Raw genomic sequence first — 21,811 nt, 5'->3', positions numbered from 1 at the left:
CTCTGTGGCTGGTGCGGGTGAGAGGAATTGTTGCCTGTGGGCATTGTGGCCCATGCGCTCTGCACAAATCCACCCGTTGCACTGATCAGAGCTGGCAGCTTTGGATATCTGGACCTGCATGATGCTGCAGTGCAGGAGCCAAGGAGAAATGGATGGGAGACCTCCAGTCCCCTGCCCCTTAGGGCTTGGCATACCCCCCCGCCCGAGCCACTCATCCCACTGCTAAACACCCACTGATCTCCCAGCAGCCTCATGGAAGGGACTCCTGGGTTTCATCCCAGCTCTGGGATGATAGAGGAGGTTGGGTGAGGGGGAGGGGGAGGTGTGTGGGGTTGGTGTGTACTGGGGGTGGTGGGGGAGGTAGAGGAGGTTGGGTGGGGGTGAGGGGGAGGTGTGTGGGGTTGGTGTGTACTGGGGGGAGGTGGGGGAGATGGACGTCGGATGGGGGTGAAGGGGAGATGTGTGGGGTTGGTGTGTACATGGGAGGTGGGGGAAGTAGAGGAGGTTGGATGGGGGTGAGGGGGAGGCGGGTGTGGCTGGTGTGTTCTGGGGTAGGTGGGGGAGGTAGAGGAGGTTGGGTGGGGGCATAGCAGAGATGGGGAGGATGGTGGGGGTGTAGGAGAGGTTAGGTGGGTGTCCAGGGAGTGGGTGCATGGGGTGCATCTGGCTCACCCCTACCCCTCCCTGCCTGCAGACTGAGGCTCCCCCTCCATACTGGTTTCTCTTCTAACCTCGTTTCTGATTCTTTCCCTTTTTTGGACTAAAGTTAATTAAGAAAAATAATTAACAAAAAGCGGGACGAATTTTTAACAGTATCAGGAACTGGAGTTGGGGAGCTGGTTCCTCTCCCCCCACCAACTTATCCCCAGCACTCCCCAATAATACACTCCTCCCCACACAACATACAAGACAAAATCTGGACTTCCCTGGCTGGGAATACAGCTAACTCCCCCACTATCTGCTGACCCCAGAGTCAGCCGCTTAGGATCTACTAATCCTGCTAACACAGGCCTTGCTTTTCCTCCTTCCCGCTCTCCACCCTTCACCCCCCCCAACCCCCTACCTCGTTAGAAATTACGTTGACAACTTTTTTGTGTGTGTGTTACTAACACGCTTCTTGAAAGACTCCAGCTCTCAACCAGAGACGCCAGAACTAACCCTCCTTGTCTCATCCAATGGAATGTCGGTCATTTCTTTTCAAGTCTTTAATTTAAATAGTCTCTTTTCCTTTCTTTTATTCTTACTAACCAAGATCTCTCTCTCTATAATACTTTATGGTTGGGAGGGGGAGAAGTTTGTTCGGGGGAGTGGGATGTGCGAGGGGAAGGTGGGCGGAGTCTTTTTTTTTTTTAAACCTGATCGCCCTTCTTGCGATGGGAAAATTGATTTTTCCCTCTTTTATCTCCCTTGATTTTCACGGTTGGTCATTTTTTTCCTTTTCTTTTCTGTTTTTTTTTATTATTCCCTCTTTCCCTCATTTATTTTATTTTTTTAATACATATAGCACGCAGGAATTGGACACGCTATGGTAAACAAACTGCATTACCTGGTAGATATCACTCTAATTGTCTAATCGTTTGGTTTGCCGTGGGTTTTAACTTTTCCCCTCCCTCCTTTCTGTTTTTACTTAATTGGGTTTTTAATTATCATTATTTTAATTTCTTAATTTTTTCTTTAAGTACTACACAAAGAAAGTGAAATGTAATTTTCAAAACTTAAAGGTTGAAATAAACTACGCAAACACACATAAAATTAACAACTAAATAATCAAACTGTGATAAGTCTAAAATCAAGAACTGGAAATGAACTGGTCAGCCACTCTGGAGTGAGTGCAGAATCAACCCTGCTGCCAGAGCAGAGTTTCTACAAAATGAAAAGAATCTAATTCTCACCATACAATCAAACTTATGTGGGTGTAGATTGAAAGCCAACCAATTGACCAAACCAAGGTTGGTATGACATGAACCAAAAATCAATGTCAGTGTAAAATTGACAATAACCAGTAGCCCAGGTTGGTATAAGATTAAAACCAACCTATTAAATGTGGTATTAAAAAAATCCATTGTTTTTGAACTGCTCAAGTTTGTAATTAATTTTTTTTAACCAAAAACATTTTTAAGAAGTCTTTTATTTTCTTTTCCAAAAGCAACATTTTTTAATTTATTTATATTTTTATTTATTTTTTGGGGAAAATTTTTTTTTCTTTTCTAAAAGCAAATTATTTTAACTTTATTGGATTTTTAAAAAAAACGTAAAAAATATATTATTTCTTTATTTCTACTCTTTTGGTTTTACATTTTTTTTATTCCTTTTACCTCCCGCCCCGAAAACAACAACAACAAAAAATCCATGGAAAACACCATCCCATGAAGCAACTTCTGTGCGCGTCACATCTGCTCCATGGCGGCGAACTCGCCAGGGATTGTGGGAAATGGGCTAATGGCAGCCAGTGGGGTGAGGACCAGATGTTGATTGGGGGGTGGGAATAATGGGGGCAATGAAAAAGGGAACATTAATTTGGGGGTACAAACTGCATTTTCCCCTCACCCCAACCCTCTGCACTATGCATCTGGGGTAGTTCCATGGGGTTATCCGCTCACACCTTCTCCAAAGCTGAGTCTCTCCATTGCTCTCAGTGGGCTTTGGACCAGGCCTATAGGGGATGTCCCCCCAGCCCCATTGGGAATCCCACCCCATGGGTGTGGCTGGGTGCAGGCTGACTTGTTAACCCCACTGGATGTTTTGGCTGTCATCTCCACTCCCGCCACGGGTGGCGCCACTGGCCCTCCATACCGCATGGCATGCTGGGACTGACTGGGGCATGCTGCTCTTGTGTCCGGTTTTTATTTTGAGAGCGACTCTCTGGGGCTGAACTAACACTGTGTCTGATACCATCCTTCCCACCCTCCTCCCTTCCCCTTCCCTGCTGTCCCTCACCCCACTCCTCCCACAGCTCTGACTGACTGCCAGTGCCTTTCTAACAGGAGCACCGTAGTCTGGGCCAGTTCAGGAAGGATGTGGGGCCAGGGGGTAGGGACCATAGCTCCAGCCTGTGTGTGATTTGGGAGTGTGCATGGGGGGTGGAAGGAAGTGAGCACATGGAGCATGTGCATTGGGGGTGGTGTGGAGTGTGTAGGGCGTGTGCACTGGGGGGCTGTGAGCCTGTAGGATATGTGCACTGGGGCAGGGGACAGTAAGCCATTGAATAAAACAGTAACACCAGTGTACGATGGAAGCCAGGCATTCCATTGCCAAACGAGGAGGCACTGCTGCATCCCCAGCACCCCTTGTTCCAGTGCCCTGCCTGAGGGGAGGGGGGTGCCTTGGCAGGGTGAGCCTGTAGGGAATGTGGAAGGAGGCATATGAGTGTGAAGGGTGTGTTGGGCATGGCAGTGCAAGTGTTCAATGATGTGAGCATCAGGGTGAAGAGTGTAGGGCATGTGCATGGAGGCGTATGAGTGCGTGGAGGTGTATGTGTGTGAGGGTTTGTAGGAAACGTGAAGTGAGGGTATGAGTATGTGAATGTGTAGATCTGTGCAGCTCTGCTATGCTCTGCCCCAGAGGTGGCTGCATGCAGTATCACTGGGTTCGCAGTATCACTGGGTTCGCAGTATTAAGGTCCCAGGTGACACCATGGAGTGTGTGTGGGGAGGTTCACAATTGACTCTGGTCTGTGACTATTACACATCCCTCCCCACTGGTCTGGGGGACTGAGACAGCTACCAGGGTGCATGATTCCCTGGGATTGTGCCAGCCTATAACCAGCCCATTCCCCTCCATCAGTGCAAGGGTAGCTCTCCCTTCTGATCTCACCAGCCAGGAGAGTGTCCTAGGACTTAGTGTGTGAGCAGCAGCCTGCAACAGTCCTTGCCATATGAGTGTCTCGGGGTGGAGAGGGGTTCTGCGACTCCTCCCCATGCATAAGTGGGTGAGGGATGATGGTGATACACTAGTGTGATGTGTGTGAATCAAACACATCACATTGCTGTCAGTGCACAGGGATGAGTCTGATTGTGCAGTGGACTTGTGGCCTCTCGTGCTTGTGCACACACAGAGTGACAGTTTCACGTGGGTCCTCTGTGGGTGGGTGATGGTACAATGAATGTGCTTGTGCATGTGTGTGCAAGTTGATTGTGGACTTAGGTATGATTGTGTATTGACATTGCCCCTGAGCGTGCAACACTGTGGAATATAACACACAGTTCCTTTAGTATGTATACATGTTTGTGCAACCAACACTCTTCTGCTCTGTGTGTCTGTGCAACTCACACATTGCTGCTGAGTGTATGTGTTTTTGTGCATAGGTGTGCAATTGTACAATGAAAACCTTGCTCCTTTCTGTTTTTGTGTGATTGTGCAACATACACACTCCCCCGGGTGTGCAGGTGTGTAGCAGTGACATCTGACTTCCTTGAATAGGCATTTTGCCCATTACTGAAAAGGCAGCACCAAAATCTATGCCCAGAGTTTTAGGATTCATACAGGCAATGTGACGGGATGAAGGGGGAAAGCGCCCTGGTGTGTATGTGGGGGGTAATAGCTTTGGGGGGGTGTAGGTGGAATATCTCAGGTGTGTGTATGCGAGTGTGTGTGGTAATAGCCCTGGTGTCTGTGTGTGTGGGTGGAATAGCTCGTGTGTGTATGTGCAGGTGGAATAGCTCTGGTGCATGTGTGTGTGCATCTGTGGGGTAATAGCTTTGATGCATGTGTGTGGAGGGGGTGCACGTTGGTGTGGGGGGGAATAGCTCTGTGTGTGTGTGTGTGTGTGTGTGGAGTAGGTCTGGTGCATGTGGGGGGCAGTAGCTCTACGTTGCACGCATGCATGTGTGTGGGACAAAACTCTAGACACGTACATGGGGGGGGGCTAAAACTCTTGGGGCAATAGCTCAGGTATGTGTGTGTGGGGCAATAGCTGTGGTGCGTGTATGTGAAGAATAGCTCTGGGGTGTGTGTGTGGGGGGGAAATAGCTCTGATGCATGGGGGGGTGGGGAGGCTGGGAATAGCTCTGATGTGTATGTAGGGAGGGCAATAGCTCTGGTGCGGGTATGGGGTGGGAATAGCTCTGTGTCAGGGACTGGGAGTCAGATCCAGAGTCAGGATCAGGGCTGGAGCAGACTGGAGCTGGATAGGAACTAGGCAGGAGTAGGTCTGGAGCAAGGGTGGAATGGCCGGAGCATGGCTGGAGTAAAGCTGGGAACAATTCATGCACAATCCAGTGACCTGCTGCTGCTGAACTTAAATGCAGACCTCTTGGCTCTTTTCAGCCAATCAGGTGGGCCGGCCAGTCAGGCCCAGCTGGGCTCATTAACCTGCTTGGAAGCTGAACCGGCCAGCCCTTGGGCTTAGCCGAGGGAACGTAAGCCCACAGTTCCTGACAGTACCAACCCCTTTCAGGGGTGCCTTCTAGGGGCCCTCAGCCTGTGCTACTTGGGACGGCCTGATGAAAGTCCTGTAGTAACTGTGGTGCATGAACTTTCTCTGCCGGTTCCCATGACTGGTCATCAGGACTGTAGCCCTCCCATTTCACTAAGTAATGAAGCTTGCCCTATACTTGCTTGGGGTCAATAATTTGTTGGACAAAGTATTTTTCTTGCCCAGGGAAGGCAATGGGTAGCGACAACAGATTGTATTGACATGGGAAGGGATCCACAAGAGGGAGTTACGGAACACAGGATAGGTCTTCATTGTCTCTGGAATAGAAACATGAATATCACTGGGATAACCTGCTTGAGAATCTTGAATGGGCCTAGCTCTTGATGATAGTTGGGTTGATTTCAAGTTGATAGCCAGACTTTGTCCCCAGTACTAAAGTGAGGTGTGGCATGGCAGCCCTGATCAACATAACACTTGTAAAAAGAAAAGGAGTACTTGTGGCACCTTCGAGACTAACAAATTTATTAGAGCATAAGCTTTCGTGAGCTACAGCTCACTTCATCGGATGCATTTGGTGGAAAAAACAGAGGAGAGATTTATATACACACACACAGAGAACATGAAACAATGGGTTTATCATACACACTGTAAGGAGAGTGATCACTTAAGATAAGCCATCACCAGCAGCGGGGGGGGGGGGGGGGGAGGAGGAGGAAAACCTTTCATGGTGACAAGCAAGGTAGGCTAATTCCAGCAGTTAACAAGAATATCAGAGGAACAGTGGGGGGTGGGGTGGGAGGGAGAAATACCATGGGGAAATAGTTTTACTTTGTGTAATGACTCATCCATTCCCAGTCTCTATTCAAGCCTAAGTTAATTGTCCTGACCTATAACTATTTCACATTTGGTGACAATGTATACCTTCAAATCAGCGGCACTGCGATGGGTACCCGCATGGCCCCACAGTATGCCAACATTTTTATGGCTGACTTAGAACAACGCTTCCTCAGCTCTCGTCCCCTAATGCCCCTACTCTACTTGCGCTACATTGATGACATCTTCATCATCTGGACCCATGGAAAAGAAGCTCTTGAGGAATTCCACCATGATTTCAACAATTTCCATCCCACCATCAACCTCAGCCTGGACCAGTCCACACAAGAGATCCACTTCCTGGACACTACGGTGCTAATAAGCGATGGTCACATAAACACCACCCTATATCGGAAACCTACTGACCGCTATTCCTACCTACATGCCTCTAGCTTTCATCCAGATCATACCACTCCATCCATTGTCTACAGCCAAGCGCTACGATATAACTGCATTTGCTCCAACCCCTCAGACAGAGACAAACACCTACAAGATCTCTATCATGCATTCCTACAACTACAATACCCACCTGCTGAAGTGAAGAAACAGATTGACAGAGCCAGAAGAGTACCCAGAAGTCACCTATTACAAGACAGGCCCAACAAAGAAAATAACAGAACGCCACTAGCCATCACCTTCAGCCCCCAACTAAAACCTCTCCAACGCATCATCAAGGATCTACAACCTATCCTGAAGGACGACCCATCACTCTCACAGATCTTGGGAGACAGACCAGTCCTTGCTTACAGACAGCCCCCCAATCTGAAGCAAATACTCACCAGCAACCACACACCACACAACAGAACCACTAACCCAGGAACCTATCCTTGCAACAAAGCCCGTTGCCAACTCTGTCCACATATCTATTCAGGGGACACCATCATAGGGCCTAATCACATCAGCCACATTATCAGAGGCTCGTTCACCTGCGCATCTACCAATGTGATATATGCCATCATGTGCCAGCAATGCCCCTCTGCCATGTACATTGGCCAAACTGGACAGTCTCTACGTAAAAGAATGAATGGACACAAATCAGACGTCAAGAATTGTAACATTCAAAAACCAGTTGGAGAACACTTCAATCTCTCTGGTCACTCGATCACAGACCTAAGAGTGGCTATCCTTCAACAAAAAAGCTTCAAAACAGACTCCAACGAGAGACTGCTGAATTGGAATTAATTTGCAAACTGGATACAATTAACTTAGGCTTGAATAGAGACTGGGAATGGATGAGTCATTACACAAAGTAAAACTATTTCCCCATGGTATTTCTCCCTCCCACCCCACCCCCCACTGTTCCTCTGATATTCTTGTTAACTGCTGGAATTAGCCTACCTTGCTTGTCACCATGAAAGGTTTTCCTCCTTCCCCCCCTGCTGCTGGTGATGGCTTATCTTAAGTGATCACTCTCCTTACAGTGTGTATGATAAACCCATTGTTTCATGTTCTCTGTGTGTGTGTGTGTGTATATAAATCTCTCCTCTTTTTTTCCACCAAATGCATCCGATGAAGTGAGCTGTAGCTCACGAAAGCTTATGCTCTAATAAATTTGTTAGTCTCGAAGGTGCCACAAGTACTCCTTTTCTTTTTGTGAATACAGACTAACACGGCTGCTACTCCGAAACCTGTCATAACACTTGTAGGTTTCCTTGGAGGCTCCCAGATGTTCTGTAAGTTCTCGTTGTATGTGATTCAGATGGGTGACCGGTCCGTCGCTGCAGGAACTGGGGAGTTTCTGGGCAATGCTGGGTGAAAGCAGAGATCAAAGCCATAATTTGTGTGGAATGAGCTCTATTGGGTTGAGGCATGGATTGAATTGTTATAGGTGAACTTGGCTTATGACAGGAGGGAGACCCAGTTATCCTGATGATAATTTAAGAACCACTGGAGGTATTGCTCTATGATCTGGTTTATCTATTCTGTCTGTCCATTGGCCTGAGGAAAAGAGCTCTCTATGCAGGAGTTTTAAAAGCCTGTGCTAGAAATGGGAAACAAATTGTGAGTCTCTGTCTGACACCGTGCCAGTCGGCAGTCCATGGAGCCGGAAGACATGCTTTAGAAAGAGGCAGGCTGTTTGCAGGGTTGTAGGGAATGTGTGTGAAGGGACAAAGTGGGCCATCTTAGTTAAGAAGTCAACTGCACCTAGCACCACTGAACAATCATGGGAGCAAGATAATTCTACACTGAAGGCCAGGGACACGGTGGGCAAGGCCTGGAGGAGACCAAAAGTTGTAGGAATTAACATATTTCATGGTAAACTAGTCCATACCAATGCATACCTGGCCACTGTGAAGTTCCATAAAACTAAGTTTCTTGTTTTAGTTCCACCAAAGGGACCAGCGAGCAGTGAGTCATGACGTGATTTCAGAACTTGGAGCCTAGGCTGACCACCTGGGACATAAATGAATAGTTCCATAGTTAGACCATCAAGTGATATAATACACCTGAGGAACTTGATCATACTGTGATCAAATTCACATTTTTCCAATTTAACAATGAGATAATTCTGGCAAACCCTTTCCAAAACTCAAAATACATGTTGGTCATGAAGGGCTTGATCCTCAGAAAAAACAAGAATATTGTTGAGGTAGAGAGCGATGAATTGGTCCAACAGGACTCTGAAAGTGTCATGGATAAAATGTTGGAACATTGCAGGAGCATTGCACAGCCTGAAGTCCATTAGTAAGTATTCCAAGTGCCCCTATCAGGTATGGAAGGCAGTCTTCCGCTCATCCCCTGCCCAGATACGGACCAGGAGGGTTAATCCCTGTTTCAGATTCTTTTGTAGATATTGTTGGAGCATCCACAACTCAGGAACTGAGAGGGAGTAAATACGTCCAAAAGGGATGTCGGCCCCTGGCTGGAGGCCAATGGGACAGTCACAGTGACCATGAGGCAGGAGGATATCAGCCTTCCTCTTGTCAAAGAATTCTCCAAGGTCACAATATTTCACCAGTATTGTCGAGGCAGGTGTTGACTGAGAGTCTACTGGACTTAGCCTTTCTGTTCCAGGGTAACCAAAAGATCAAGGTTTCCTTGGAGTTATGCCTCCAACTTGAGACCTGGTTCAGGATGACAAGACTATTGACAGTAGGACAAGAGGAAACGAATCATTCCTGCCCTCCAGAGGATGTGTGGATCATGAGTGTGATAACACCATGGATGTTCAGGAAGTTCAAGAATGAACCAGACCCAACTGAATGGTTTTGCGATGCCACTGAAGGGTTCTGACTTTTAAAGGCACAGTCTCAGAGATGATGGGACCTGATGAAAAGAGTGATCAGTCAATGGATTCTGTTACATTGGGAAAGTCCTTGTGCTGTGCTGGGATCCTGTGTGCACAAGTGAAGTCCAAGTCCATAAAGCTTCTGGAGGAGCCAGAGTCAATCATTGCTTTCAAGATGACCTCCATCAGAATAGGATGCCGTAGACAGAGTGGAAGCAGAAGGTGCTTTGATGCTGATCAGATGCCACGCTAGTGGGGAGGTCCGGGGGCTGTGGCCTGGTGTTTCCCAGTTAAGATGCAGAACTAGCCTTTGCAGGACAGGTCAAAGCAAAGTGCCCAGATTCCCCACAATAGAGGCAGAGACCCAATACCTGGCATCAGGCCTTCTCCGCCATGACCACCTACACAAGTTCAGACTGTGTGGCGGGCACTGGATATTGGCTGACCAGTGCTGTTGAGATGGATGTGAATTAAGAAGCCACTCTCCTTTCTTGGCAGTGTTCCAATAAGGATTGTCAGTCTTGATGCATAGGTTGCTAAATGCGTCCAAAGCAGTGGGGAATTCTATCCATGCAAGCTCATCTTTGATTTCATCATTTGGATCAAGCCAGAAGCAATAGCGCTGAGAGGCCTTGTTTCATTCTGTGTCCATCACCAGGTGTCGAAAATCTACAGCGTAGTTAGCAACCGGCTGGCATCATTGCCTCAGGACCTGGAGCATGGCTTCTGCCCTGAGCATACAATTTGGGTGGTCAAAGATCACTGTTGTGTCTTGGACAAACTCCTTGAACTGACTCAAGAGGGGACTAGATTTCTCAAGCAGTTGAGAGGCCCATGCCAATGCTTCCCCAGTCAGCAGATTGTTGATGAGTCCCACCCTGGCTCGGTCTGTGGGAACCAACTGCAGGTTCAGCAGGAACAGGAGAAGGCACTGGTTCAAGAAGCTGTGGAATTTTGTGTGATCACTGTCAAACTTTTCAGGTATTGAGATCTTTGGTTCTGGAGGGGCCTGAGTCACTGACTATGAGGCTTTCACCTGCAGCGCTACATTATGTGCCTGCAAGGCATCAGCCTGGATTTGTAGGGGTCCATCTCTGCAGCCAAATCAGGTCTTCTCTGTTCTTTGGGCTGCTCAAACTATCAGGGACTGGGATATGGGCCGTCTTACCTAGTGGTTAGAGCCAAGGGTCAGAGCTGAAGTCAGAAACCAGGAGACAAGCCAAGAGTCGGAAGCCGGGCAAGGGAGCAGGGCTGGAGCAGGCAGGAGCAGGGCTGGAGTGAGGCTGGGAACAAGGCAGGCACAAGGGAGATTGCAGTTGCAGGCATAAGCATTGAGCAACCATGGACTGCTGCAACTGCTGAGCTTAAATGCAGACCTGCTGAGTCCTTGCAGCCAATTGAGAGGGCTGGCCAATCAGGTGATTCTGCTGCTGCTCAGCTGGGCTCATTAACCTGCCAGAAGGCTGAATTGGCCAGCTGCAAGCTCAGCTGAAGGATCTTAAACCCATAGTTCTTGACCTTTGGAGAAGGGAGGAATAGCCCTGCTGTGTACATGTATGAGTGTGAGCAATAGCTCTGCTGTGTGTGTCATGAACTGGGGCAGGAGTGGTAAGGTATAGTGATCAGAGTAGTAGTCAGAGGCCAGGAACAGAGCCAAGGGTCAGAGCTAGAGTCAGGAACAAGGCAAGGGAGCAGGGCTGGAGCAGGACAAGAACAAGGCAGAAGCAGTTCTGGAGTAAGGCAGGGGACACAGAAGAAATTGCAGCTTCGGGCTTCAGTGTTGAGCAGCCACTAGCCTACTGCTGCTGCTGGGCATAAAAACAGTCCTGGTGATGCCTCTCAGCCAATCAGGGAATCTGCAGGTCAGCTGGCTGATCTCAGGTTCATGATTCCTGACAGTACCCCTCCTCTTTGAGGAGCACCTCCTAATGGCTCTAGGGCCAGGCATCTTGGTATAGTTTGGTGGAAGTTCCATAGTTGGTCTGGGACATAGATGTTCTCTATTGGTTCCCAGGACTTGTAGTTTGGACCATAGCTCATTCAGTCCACCAGATACTAGAGTTTTTCCTCATGGGGGGAGGGGGGAGTCAAGAAATCGTTGTACCAAGTATCCTTCCTGCCCTCTAATGTTATGGGTGGTAGCAGTGTGTTGGAGTGGTTCGGGAATGGGTTCTCAGCGTAAGGCTTTAGAAGGGAGACATGAAATATAGGAGTACCCGTGGCACCTTAGAGACTAACAAATTTATTAGAGCATAAGCTTTCGTGAGCTACAGCTCACTTCATCGGATGCATTCCGATGAAGTGAGCTGTAGCTCACGAAAGCTTATGCTCTAATAAATTTGTTAGTCTCTAAGGTGCCACGGGTACTCCTTTTCTTTTTGCGAATACAGACTAACACGGCTGCTACTCTGAAACATGAAATATAGGATGGATCTTTAGGGACTTGGGTAGCTGTAACTTGAATGTTACTGGTTTTTCCTGGTCTGAGATTGTGAATGGGGCCAGGTACCACTGATCTAGCTTGGCTGATTGGTGAGCTGATTGAAGATTCTGTGTGGATAACCAAACCAAACACCATGGCAAGGTTGGGGTGATCTGGCAATCCTGGCCAGCATGGTGCTTGAAAACTTCTTTAGCAGATCACTATTATTTCTTGAGTTATTGGTGCACTTGATGCAGGTGGGTGGTCAAGTCCATGGCAGCAGGTACTAGGAAATCATGGATGGCAACATGGATGAAAGCCGTAGTTACCAAAGAATGGGCTTTGTTGGGCGGAAATGTGGGTTGCATTCTGTAGGCAAATTCTCCACAGGAAAGCCGGGAAAACCAGTTATCCTGGTGTTAATTCAAAAAACAGTGGAGATACTGTCCTAGAATCTGGTTGACTCGTTCCGTTTGCCCATAAGTTTGTGGGTGATAGGCAGATGAAGTGAGAGGCTCAATGCCAAGAAGTCTGAGAAACTCCCGCTAAAAACGGGAAATGAATGGGGGACGCCAGTCTGACATGGTGACAGTTGGTAATCTGTGGTAACAGAAGATGTTCTCTAGGAATAGATGTGCCATTTCCAGGGTGGTAGGGATGGCGTGGGATGGAACCTAGTGCACTGTCATAGTTAGGAGATCGGCCATGACTAGGATCATTGTGTGCCCATGAGAGTGAAGCCTCTCCCCGATGAAGTCAATAGATACAGTCAACCAAGGCTGGAGTGGAATTGGCAAGGGCTGGAGGCAGCCAAGCTGTCTGGAGGATGGACTCTTGGTTCCAGAGTAGAGGTTTGCCGACTTTATATATTTCTTGATGTAAGCGCATAGACCCAGCCACCAGAAAGTTAGCCAAACTGGGTTCCTGGTCTTGGATTGACTGAAGTGACCAGCAAGCAGCATGTTGTGTCATAATTTAAAGACCTGAAGTCTAGGCTGGCCCTCTGGAAGACAAATGAGATCCCTGTGATAGAGAACACCATCTTGTAGTCTGAACTCTGAGTCAGGCTGGACATCTGCATCTCCTAGGGTCTGGCAGATCAGGGTGGTAAACACATTGGTGGGCAGCAGAGAATGAATGCAGGGCATCAGATTGCTGTCTACAGACCCGTTGACAAAAATCGGGCACTTTAAGAACTATGAAAGGAGGTTCTCCACCAGATTCAAGATACTCATCCTTGGAAGACAGAGCATTCACCTTTCAATATCCTGTCCCCGGACAATAGGTTACCACGAAGTCAAATCAGGCAACAAGGAAGGATCAGCGGATCTGGCGTTGATTGCGGTGTCTGGCCATTTGGAGGGATTCCAGGTTCTTGTGGTTCATAAGGACCTGGACTTGGAACTGGGCTCCCTCTAAGGGATGACACCATTCCTCGAAGGCCACTTTGTCCCAGATATCATAATTTCTTTCCACTGGAGTTAGTTTACAGGAATGAAAGGCATAAGTTTGAAGTTGGCTATGGAGGCATGCTTGTTTGTACCTATGGCAAAGTTTGATGCGTCAGCTTCCACCATGAATGGCTTAGTGGGATCTGGATGGATAAGGATGGGTGCTGTGGTGAATGCCTTTTTTAGCGGATCTCAGGCAGGGTGGGCTTCTAAGGATCAGATGAACTTGGATCCTTTTCACAAAAGCATTGTCATCGGAGCAACAAGGCTAGAAAACCCCATTAGCTGTTGGTAAAAGTCGCCCAAGTCCTGAAATCACTGTACCTCTTGTATGTCCTTTGGAGAAGCCCAATCGGATATGGCTGCCACTTGCGCGGGTCCATAGTTAGTCCCTGTGGGGAAACAATATACCCAAGGAATTTGATTGTGCCCTGGTCAAATTCACACTTCTTAAGGTTGGCATATAGGTTGTGGCAGAGTGTCTTTAGGGGCTTGTCTACACTTACCAGGGGATTGAAGTGCAGCGATTGATGCATCAGCGGACCATAGATCGCTCACTCGTTGACTCATGTACTCCACCTGAATGAGAAACGCAAGGGAAGTCAATGGGGGAGCATCTCCCATCGACATAGCATAGTGTGGACCCTGCGATAAGTAGATCTAAGTATGTTGACTTCAGCTACGTTATTCACATGTGTAACTTAGCTCGATCTCCCCCTGTCATGAAGATGCAGTGTATATGTTGGTCGTAGAGACCTGGATCTGCAGATGAAGGTCCTCAGAGGATGTAATTGAGGTAAATAATCACAAATTGGCCCAGCATGTCCCTAAAGATGTCATTAATTAAATGCTGGAAAGTCAACGGAGCACTGCACAAGTCAAATGGCATAACCAACTACTCCAAGTGTCCATACTCTGTGCAGAAGGCAGTCTTCTATTCATCTCCTTCTTGAATCTGAACCGAGTTATGAGTTCCACAAAGGTCCAACCTAGTGAAGACCTTGGCAGAGCAAAGTCTTTCAGAGAGCTTGATGAGGGGGTAAGGGGTACAGTTCCAGATAGTAACATTGTTTAATGCCTGGTAATCCACACAAGACTGCAGTGAAACCATCCTTCTTACTCACAAAGAAAGATGGAGCCCCAGCTGGGGACATGGAGGGACAGATGAACCCCTTTTGCAGCTTTTCTTGGTGATAGTTCTGGAGAACTTGTAACTCATGTTCTGAGGGAAAATAGATATGCCTGAAAGGTCCCCCTGCTCAATATGGAGGTCGATGGGGCATCAAGAGGTCAGCCTCCTTTTTGTTGAACACGTTGGCTAATATCTTGATATTTGGTGGGTACCAAGGCTATTGGGAAGGCAGTGGGGGTTGCCGAGTTTCCCTTTGGACTAACCCTCTCTGTCTTGGAATACTCCTGGAGGCAGGCAGAGCTGCAGAGGACTTCTGCTCTGTGGTTGGACTTTGGGAGGCAAGATTACCAGCAGTATGGTGAGCTAATATGCCTCATGCCTGTCATGTAGCGGATATGTGGGTTATAGGTGATGGGCCAGGGAATGCGGTGCATGGATCAACCCACACTGAAGGATTTCTCTGTAACCTTGAAAGGTAGTGACTTCTAAGGGGGCAGACTGGTGAGTGACTGGGTCCAAAGAAAGGAGTGAACCATCAACGTACTCTACCAAGTCAAGGGTATTTTGCACTGGGTGGGGACATTATGCACTCAGGCAAATTCTAAGTCTCTGAAATTACATGAGGAACTGCAGTACACATGCGCTTCCAGGTAAACCTCCCACATTGTGGGGTGCCATAGCTGGAAGAGGAGAAGGGGGTGTGTCAGGCGCCAATTAGCCATCTGGAGTACTAGCAGAGAAATGTTTGTGCAAGGTACTAGAGTGAGAGGTAGAACTGCAACCTGAGTCTGCAGGTTCTGCAAGATGCAGGAAGATGGCCTTAGCAGGATCCACCCCAGTAGTGAAACCTATCCCTTCTCCATTTTTAGGTGGGCTGCTCAAACTGGCATGAATTAGGGCATGAGCAGTCACATCTAGTGGTTGGAGCGATGGCTGAACCAGACCTAGTGATTGCAGTAGGGGTCAGAGCCAGTACTAAGCAAAGGAGCTGCACTGGAGCGGGACAGGAACAAAGCAGGAGCAGGCCTCAAGCAAGGCTGGGGACAAGGCTTAGAACAAGTCAGGCACAGGAGCAATCACAGGAGCAGATGTGTGTTGGTGGGGGTGACAGTTCTGGTGCTTCTGTGTGTGTGTGGGAATAGCTGCGTTATGTGTGTAGGGCGAGTAGCTCTTGTGTGGGAGAATAACTGTGGTGCGTGTGTGAGTGGGTAGAAATTGCTCTGGTGTGTGCGTGTGGGGGATAGCTCTGGTGCTTGAGGGGCCAATAGCTCTGGAGGGGGGAGCAAATAACTGGTATATGTGGGGGGAGAATATCTATGGGGGGGGTGTGCGTGTGCAGGCAGAATCTCTCTGCTGTGTGGATGTTTGGAGGGATAGCTCGTGTGTACATGTAAATGTGAGAAGTAACTCATTTAGTGGGGAAATGTCTGTGCGGGTGAGTTCTGGTCTGTGGAGAGGGAGAACCCTAGTGACTGTTTGATGGGAAAGCTCTGGTTTGTGTGTGTATGGGACTCCGTTGTGTGTAAGGGGAAGAGCTTTGTGGAGATACTGTGTTGTGACTGGGGGGAGAGCCCTGGTCCATGTGTATTGATGGGAGTTCCAGTATATGTGCATGGCAAAGGAGAGCTCTGGGGCGTGTGTGTGGAGGGATAGCTAATATAGATGTTGTTGGGGAGACCTCTGCTGTGGAAGGGGGAGCTAGCTCTGGTGTGTGTGTGTGTGTGTGTGTGTGTGAGAGAGAGAGAGAGAGAGGGGAGGGTTCAGCAGCGTGTGAAGGAGGAGCTCTTGGGAGGGAGTGTGTGTGTGTGTATATGTGTTTTAATGGCTCTGGTGTGTGTGGGCGTAAGGAGGGTTTTGGAGTGTGTGCGGAAGGGGGATAGCTCTGGTGTGTGTGTGTGTGTGAGTGAGAGGGGGAGAGAGAGAGAGGGAGGGTTCTGCAGTGTGTGTTCTGGTTTGTGTGGGGAAGGCCGTGTGTGTGTGTGTGTGTGTATGTATGTATGTATGTGTGTGTGAGCTGTAGGATGTATGTAAGAGAGGGCTTTGGTGTGTGTGAGAGAAGGGTTCTGGAGTTGTAGTACAACCCACACTCTTGTTTACCGATCACACAGGTGCTCCAGTTACAAACCACCCCCCAGCCAGCCCACTCCATCTCCATCATTTTACCCCCCCTTCTCCCTCTCTCATGCATGCCTCAGCTTGCATCTCTCTTTCTCTCTCTCTCTGCCCCCCATTGAAACCCCTAAACCTGTCTAACATGCACGGCTCTGGCTATTGCTAATTCTGCCTTTCTGCCCTGCATGGCTTTCCTCTCTCTCTCTCCATCTGAGTCTCTTTCTCTTCGCTGATCTCTTTCTCTCTCTCTGATGATTAATTAATTAATTAACCAAGAGCCATGATTAATGCCAGCTGATAATTAACTCCTGTGGTACTAATACTGTGCTAATGAAGATTGTCTTACTGTTCCTACTAACTGCCATTTTTCTGTCTGAACTTTTAAGTTTGTCTGAGGAAAACAGATTCCCAAATTCTTTTACTAATCCAAAACATCCCCACTCCCTTCCCCACAGAAGTGCTCTGTCCTATGCTGGGCCTATCTGAACTGGGATCCCTCCTTTTAGATTAGCTTTTTAGTGAGGGCAGTTTGTTTGCAGATGAGATTTTTGGCTTTTAACTAACAGATTTCTAGCCTGGCTCTGACAAGAAAGTGGTGTCTAGTAGTTAGAGCAATGGGATGGTAGAAAGCTGGGAGGCAAAACTCCTGGGTTCTATGCCCAGCTCTTGCAGGAAAGTGGGGTTGAGTGGGTTAGAGTATGCAATAGGTGGGGTGGGAGCCAGGACTTCTGCCTTCTATTCCCAACTCTGGGTAGGGAGTGGGAACAGGGTAGGGTTGGGAGTCAGGACGCCTGGGTTCTATTCCCAGCTCTTGCAAGGAAGTGGGGCCCAGTGCGTTAGAGCTGGGGGGACGGACTAGGAGTCACAGCTCCTGAGTTCTGTCATTGGCTCTGGGTGGGGAGTGGGATCTGGTGGTTAGAATAGGGAGGGCTGGGAGTCAGGATTCCTGGGTTCTATCTCCAGCTCTGGGAGGAAACTGGGGGTCTCGTGTTAAAAGCAGAGGGAGCTGGGAGCTCCTGTTTTATTCCCAGTTCTAGGTGGGGAGTGGGAGGCTGTTGTCTCTGGCAGAGTCTTCCCTGACTCGCTCTGTCTGGGAGCTCCCTCTGCTGTTTTCACCCAGCCAGATTAGGATCCAGAATGACTTCAGCTGCTGTATATTCTGTTAGCTGGAATGTCATAGGGCATGTCTGAATGTCGCTCCCATCTGTTGATGTGGGTCTTCATTGACCTGTTGCTTAATGGAGCCTCTTCCAACCACAGGGTCAGCCTGTCTAGCAGCTTAAGGGACAGTTCCACCCCAAGGCTGTAGCCTTTGACGCAGCAGGAGGGGCACTGTCTACAAGGACAGGTTTCAGAGTAGCAGCCATGTTAGTCTGTATTCGCAAAAAGAAAAGGAGTACTTGTGGCACCTTAGAGACTAACAAATTTATTTGAGCATAAGCTTTCGTGAGCTACAGCTCACTTCATCGAAATGCATCTGATGAAGTGAGCTGTAGCTCACAAAAGCTTATGCTCAAATAAATTTGTTAGTCTCTAAGGTGCCACAAGTACTCCTTTTCTTTTTGTCTACAAGGAGGGACCCCAGCTTGGATTATACGCCTTCCTGCCCTTCCCTTCCCTTCCTGTTCTAACTTCTTTTGCATGTTGTTGTACTGACCAATACTAATGTGACCCCTACAGCCTCCCCTCCCCTGCGTCCCCTGCTTTATGGGGAAGAGGAAATGGACCAATTGAAAGGAGTTTAACAAACCACAATTCCCCACCCCCAAATCCCTCCCCATAATCTCCCACCCATGCACTCCCACTGGGTATCAAGAAACAGGCCCCAACATACAGCCTCCCAACAAAGAAAAAACACAACTAGTCCTCCTGGCCCCCTTTCTAATCCCCCAATAAACACAATGGTTCCTCCAGGCCAGAGCCCTCATATGCACAAGATTTGATGGGTTGAAACAAGAATTGGGAGGATGGGGGTACAAAATACAGCCCCATCCTGTCTCCCCCAAACCTCATGACAAGGGGTTAACAATTTGTTCTAGGGTTGTTGTGGTACCTATATACCAGGGGAAAATGCTTCCAGGAGAGCCTGACTTACCTCATCCCACTACTTCAGAGATCAAGCCTGGATCAGAACCGGCACGCAAAACAGTGGGGTGGACTTTGGATCTGAACTAGAGTCAACACTGTGATCCAGTTAGCGAGCATTGTGGGGCAAAGCCCCCATCTGTGCTGCAAGGGGTTGCTGTGGCATTGGGGTTCAGGTCCTCCCATTGCAAACAGGATGGATGTACGGGACATCAGGGAGGGCTGGTGGGGTAATAGAGGAGTTATCTGTGTACTGATACACCCTTGGTGTGTGTGTGTACTACCACTGGAATAGGATCAGAATGGCCTATACAGCGTGTGTGTGTGTGTGCGTGTGTTTACTGCCCCCTACTGGACAGGTTCAGAAATGCCTGTGTGTGGTTGTATATGCTGCTTCATAGTGAATATACAGAGGCAGTTCTGATTTTGTTTTGGTGTGTGTGTGTGTGAGAGAGAGAGAGGATCAGGGGAGTGTGTGTGTGTGTGTGTGTGTGTGTGTGTGTGTGTGTGTGTGTGTGTGTGATAGAGAGAGAGAGAGCGAAAAAACACTCGGTGTATGTACTACCACTATTGGATAGGATCAGAACTGCCTATGTGTGCATGTGTACACTGCTCGATCCTAGGATAGAATGAGGACTGCCTCTAGGTTTGGTGGTGTACTGCCCCTTCCTAGACAGGAGCAGAATGGCCTCTGTGTGTATGTGTATACTGCTCAATGTATTGTTCAGGACTGTCTGTATGTGTATTTGTGTCCTTCTCAATACTGCATAAATGGAGGACCACCTGTATGTGTGATGCTCCCTACTAGATAGGATCAGAAATGTGTGTGTGAGCATACATGCATATGTACTGCTCCCTACTGGAGATAATCATAACTGTGTGTGCATCTGTACTGCACCCCACTGAACAGGATCAGAACTACCTGTGTGTGTGTATACTGTTCCATACTGTATAGTATCAGAACTCTGTGTGTGTGTATACACGTGTGCGTTCACATATACTGCCCCCTATTGGACAAGATCAGAACTGCCTCTGTATCTGCATGTGCGTGTACTCCTCCATACTGTATATAATCAGAACTGCCTGTGTTTGGGCATGGTTGTATGTACTGCCCCATACTAGACATGATCAGAACTGTGTGTGTGTGTGCACGCACACATATGATGCTCCCGATTAGATAGGATCAGAAATGCAAGTGTGTGTGCAAATGGATGTGTACTGCCTCCTACTGGAGATGATCATAATTCTCTGTGTATGTACTGCCCCCTGCTGAACAGACTCAGAACTGCCGCTCTGTGTGTGTGTGTGTGTGTGTGTGTGTGTGTGTGTGTAAAACTATAGAATCAGAACTGCTTATATGTGCGTGCTTATGTGTACTGCCCCATCCTGGACATGATTAGAACTGCTGCAGTGTGTGTTTTGGTGCATTGCTCCCTACTAGACAGGTTCGGAACTGTGTGTGTGTTCATGTATACCTATTGCCCCCTATGGCAGATATTCATCATAACTGCTTGAGTATGTGTATGTATTACCCACTGCTAGATAGGATCAGAACAACCTGTGAGTGTGTGTGTGTAAGAGAGAGAGATTGAGAGAGAGAGAACAAGAACTGTCCCCTACAGGATAGAATGAGAATTTCCTCTGTGTGTGTGTGTGTGTGTGTGGACTGCTCCTGGATAGCTAGGATCACAGCTCTGTGTGTATGCGTGCGTGCAAGCAAGCAGTGCCCTTTACTGGACAGGATGAGAAATAGCTGTCTCCCCACACGCTGCAGAGAGGCTCAGAACTGCCTTCTCTTACCCCAACCTACCCCAGTCCGAACAACCATTACCCTCAGACTATCTAATACCTTCCCTCCCTGTATCCCCCATGTGGGCTGGCTGTTACCCTTTCCACAGCCTCGCACTGACCAACTGTTTCTCCCATCCTACTCCTCTCATGGACCAGCCATTACCCCCTACACACACACACACACACACACACACACACACACATGGCCCTGTTACAGCTGCCCCACAGGCCATCTGTTACCTTCCTCTAACCCCTCCTATAATGGCTGTTAACTGCCCCCAGCTTCCCCGAGAACAGCTGTTACCCCAACTTCTGTCCTCTCCACATACCAGTTGTTACCCGCTCCCTCCCCACAACCTTATCACAGAACAGCTATTCCCTTCACCCATATCACAGTGGCCATTGCCCCCATAGCTTCCTCCTGGAACAGCTGTTCCCCTTGTCTCCTCCCAAAGCAGTAGTTACCCACTGTCCTGCCCCAGACTGGTTGTTACAAATCTACCCACAGCCTACTCGGGGAACAGCGGTTATCACCCCAACCACCAAATCCTCACTGAACAGCCATTCCCCCTCCAACAGCTCTGCAATGAACGGCCATTCCCCCTCCAACAGCCTCCTCACAGAACGGCCATTCTCTCCCCCACCTCCCACCAGCCTCCTCACAGGACCGCCATTCTGTCCCTGCAGTCTCCTCACACAACGGACATTTGCCTTCCAACAACATCCTCACACAACGGCCACTCCCCCCAGTCTCCTAACAGAACGGCCACCGGCCCCTGCCCGCCCCCCGAGCCTCCCTACAGAACTGCCATTCCCTCCCTTAGCATCCTTGCAGAATGGCCATTCCCCCTTCACCAGCCCCCTCACACAAATTGCATTCCCCACAAGAATCGTCACACAGTGGCCATTTCCCCTCCCCCCAGCCTCCTCATAGAATGGCCGTTCCCCACCACCACCCCAACCTTATACAATGGCCATTCCCCCTACAACAGCATCCTCACACAACGGCCATCCCCCCACCCCGCCTCCTCACACAACGGCCATCCCCCCACCCCGCCTCCTCACACAACGGCCATCCCCCCACCCGCCTTCTCACACTATGGCCATTCCCCCCACAGCCTCCTCACAGAACGGCCATTCTCCCCCACCCTGACAGCCTCCTCCCCCATCGGCCATTTCTCTCCTCCCCCAGCCTCCTCTCACATTGGCCATTCCTCTTCCAACGGCCTCCGCACACAGTGGCCATTTCCCCACTTCCCCCAGCCTCCTCACCAAACATTCATTCCCCCCACCCCGTCCCCAGCTTCCTCAGAGAACGGCCATTCCGCCTCCTCCCCCCAGC

The 21,811-nt window shown here is 48.9% G+C and overlaps 1 protein-coding gene across 1 annotated transcript in view; it reads left to right on the top strand.

Annotated features, from left to right (window-relative positions):
* Window positions 1-21,811, top strand: part of NRXN2 (neurexin 2) — a 285,310-nt gene that overhangs the window by 97,990 nt on the left and 165,509 nt on the right. Inside the window, 1 exon segment of the mRNA XM_043518686.1 lies at window positions 1,505-1,528. Coding sequence (XP_043374621.1) covers window positions 1,505-1,528 — 24 coding nt within the window.

The sequence above is a fragment of the Dermochelys coriacea genome, chromosome 7, assembly GCF_009764565.3.
Source record: "Dermochelys coriacea isolate rDerCor1 chromosome 7, rDerCor1.pri.v4, whole genome shotgun sequence".
NCBI classification, from domain to species: Eukaryota; Metazoa; Chordata; order Testudines; family Dermochelyidae; genus Dermochelys; species Dermochelys coriacea.
Note: the sequence above shows the minus strand (reverse complement) of the source record. Positions and strands in the feature narration are given on the sequence as shown.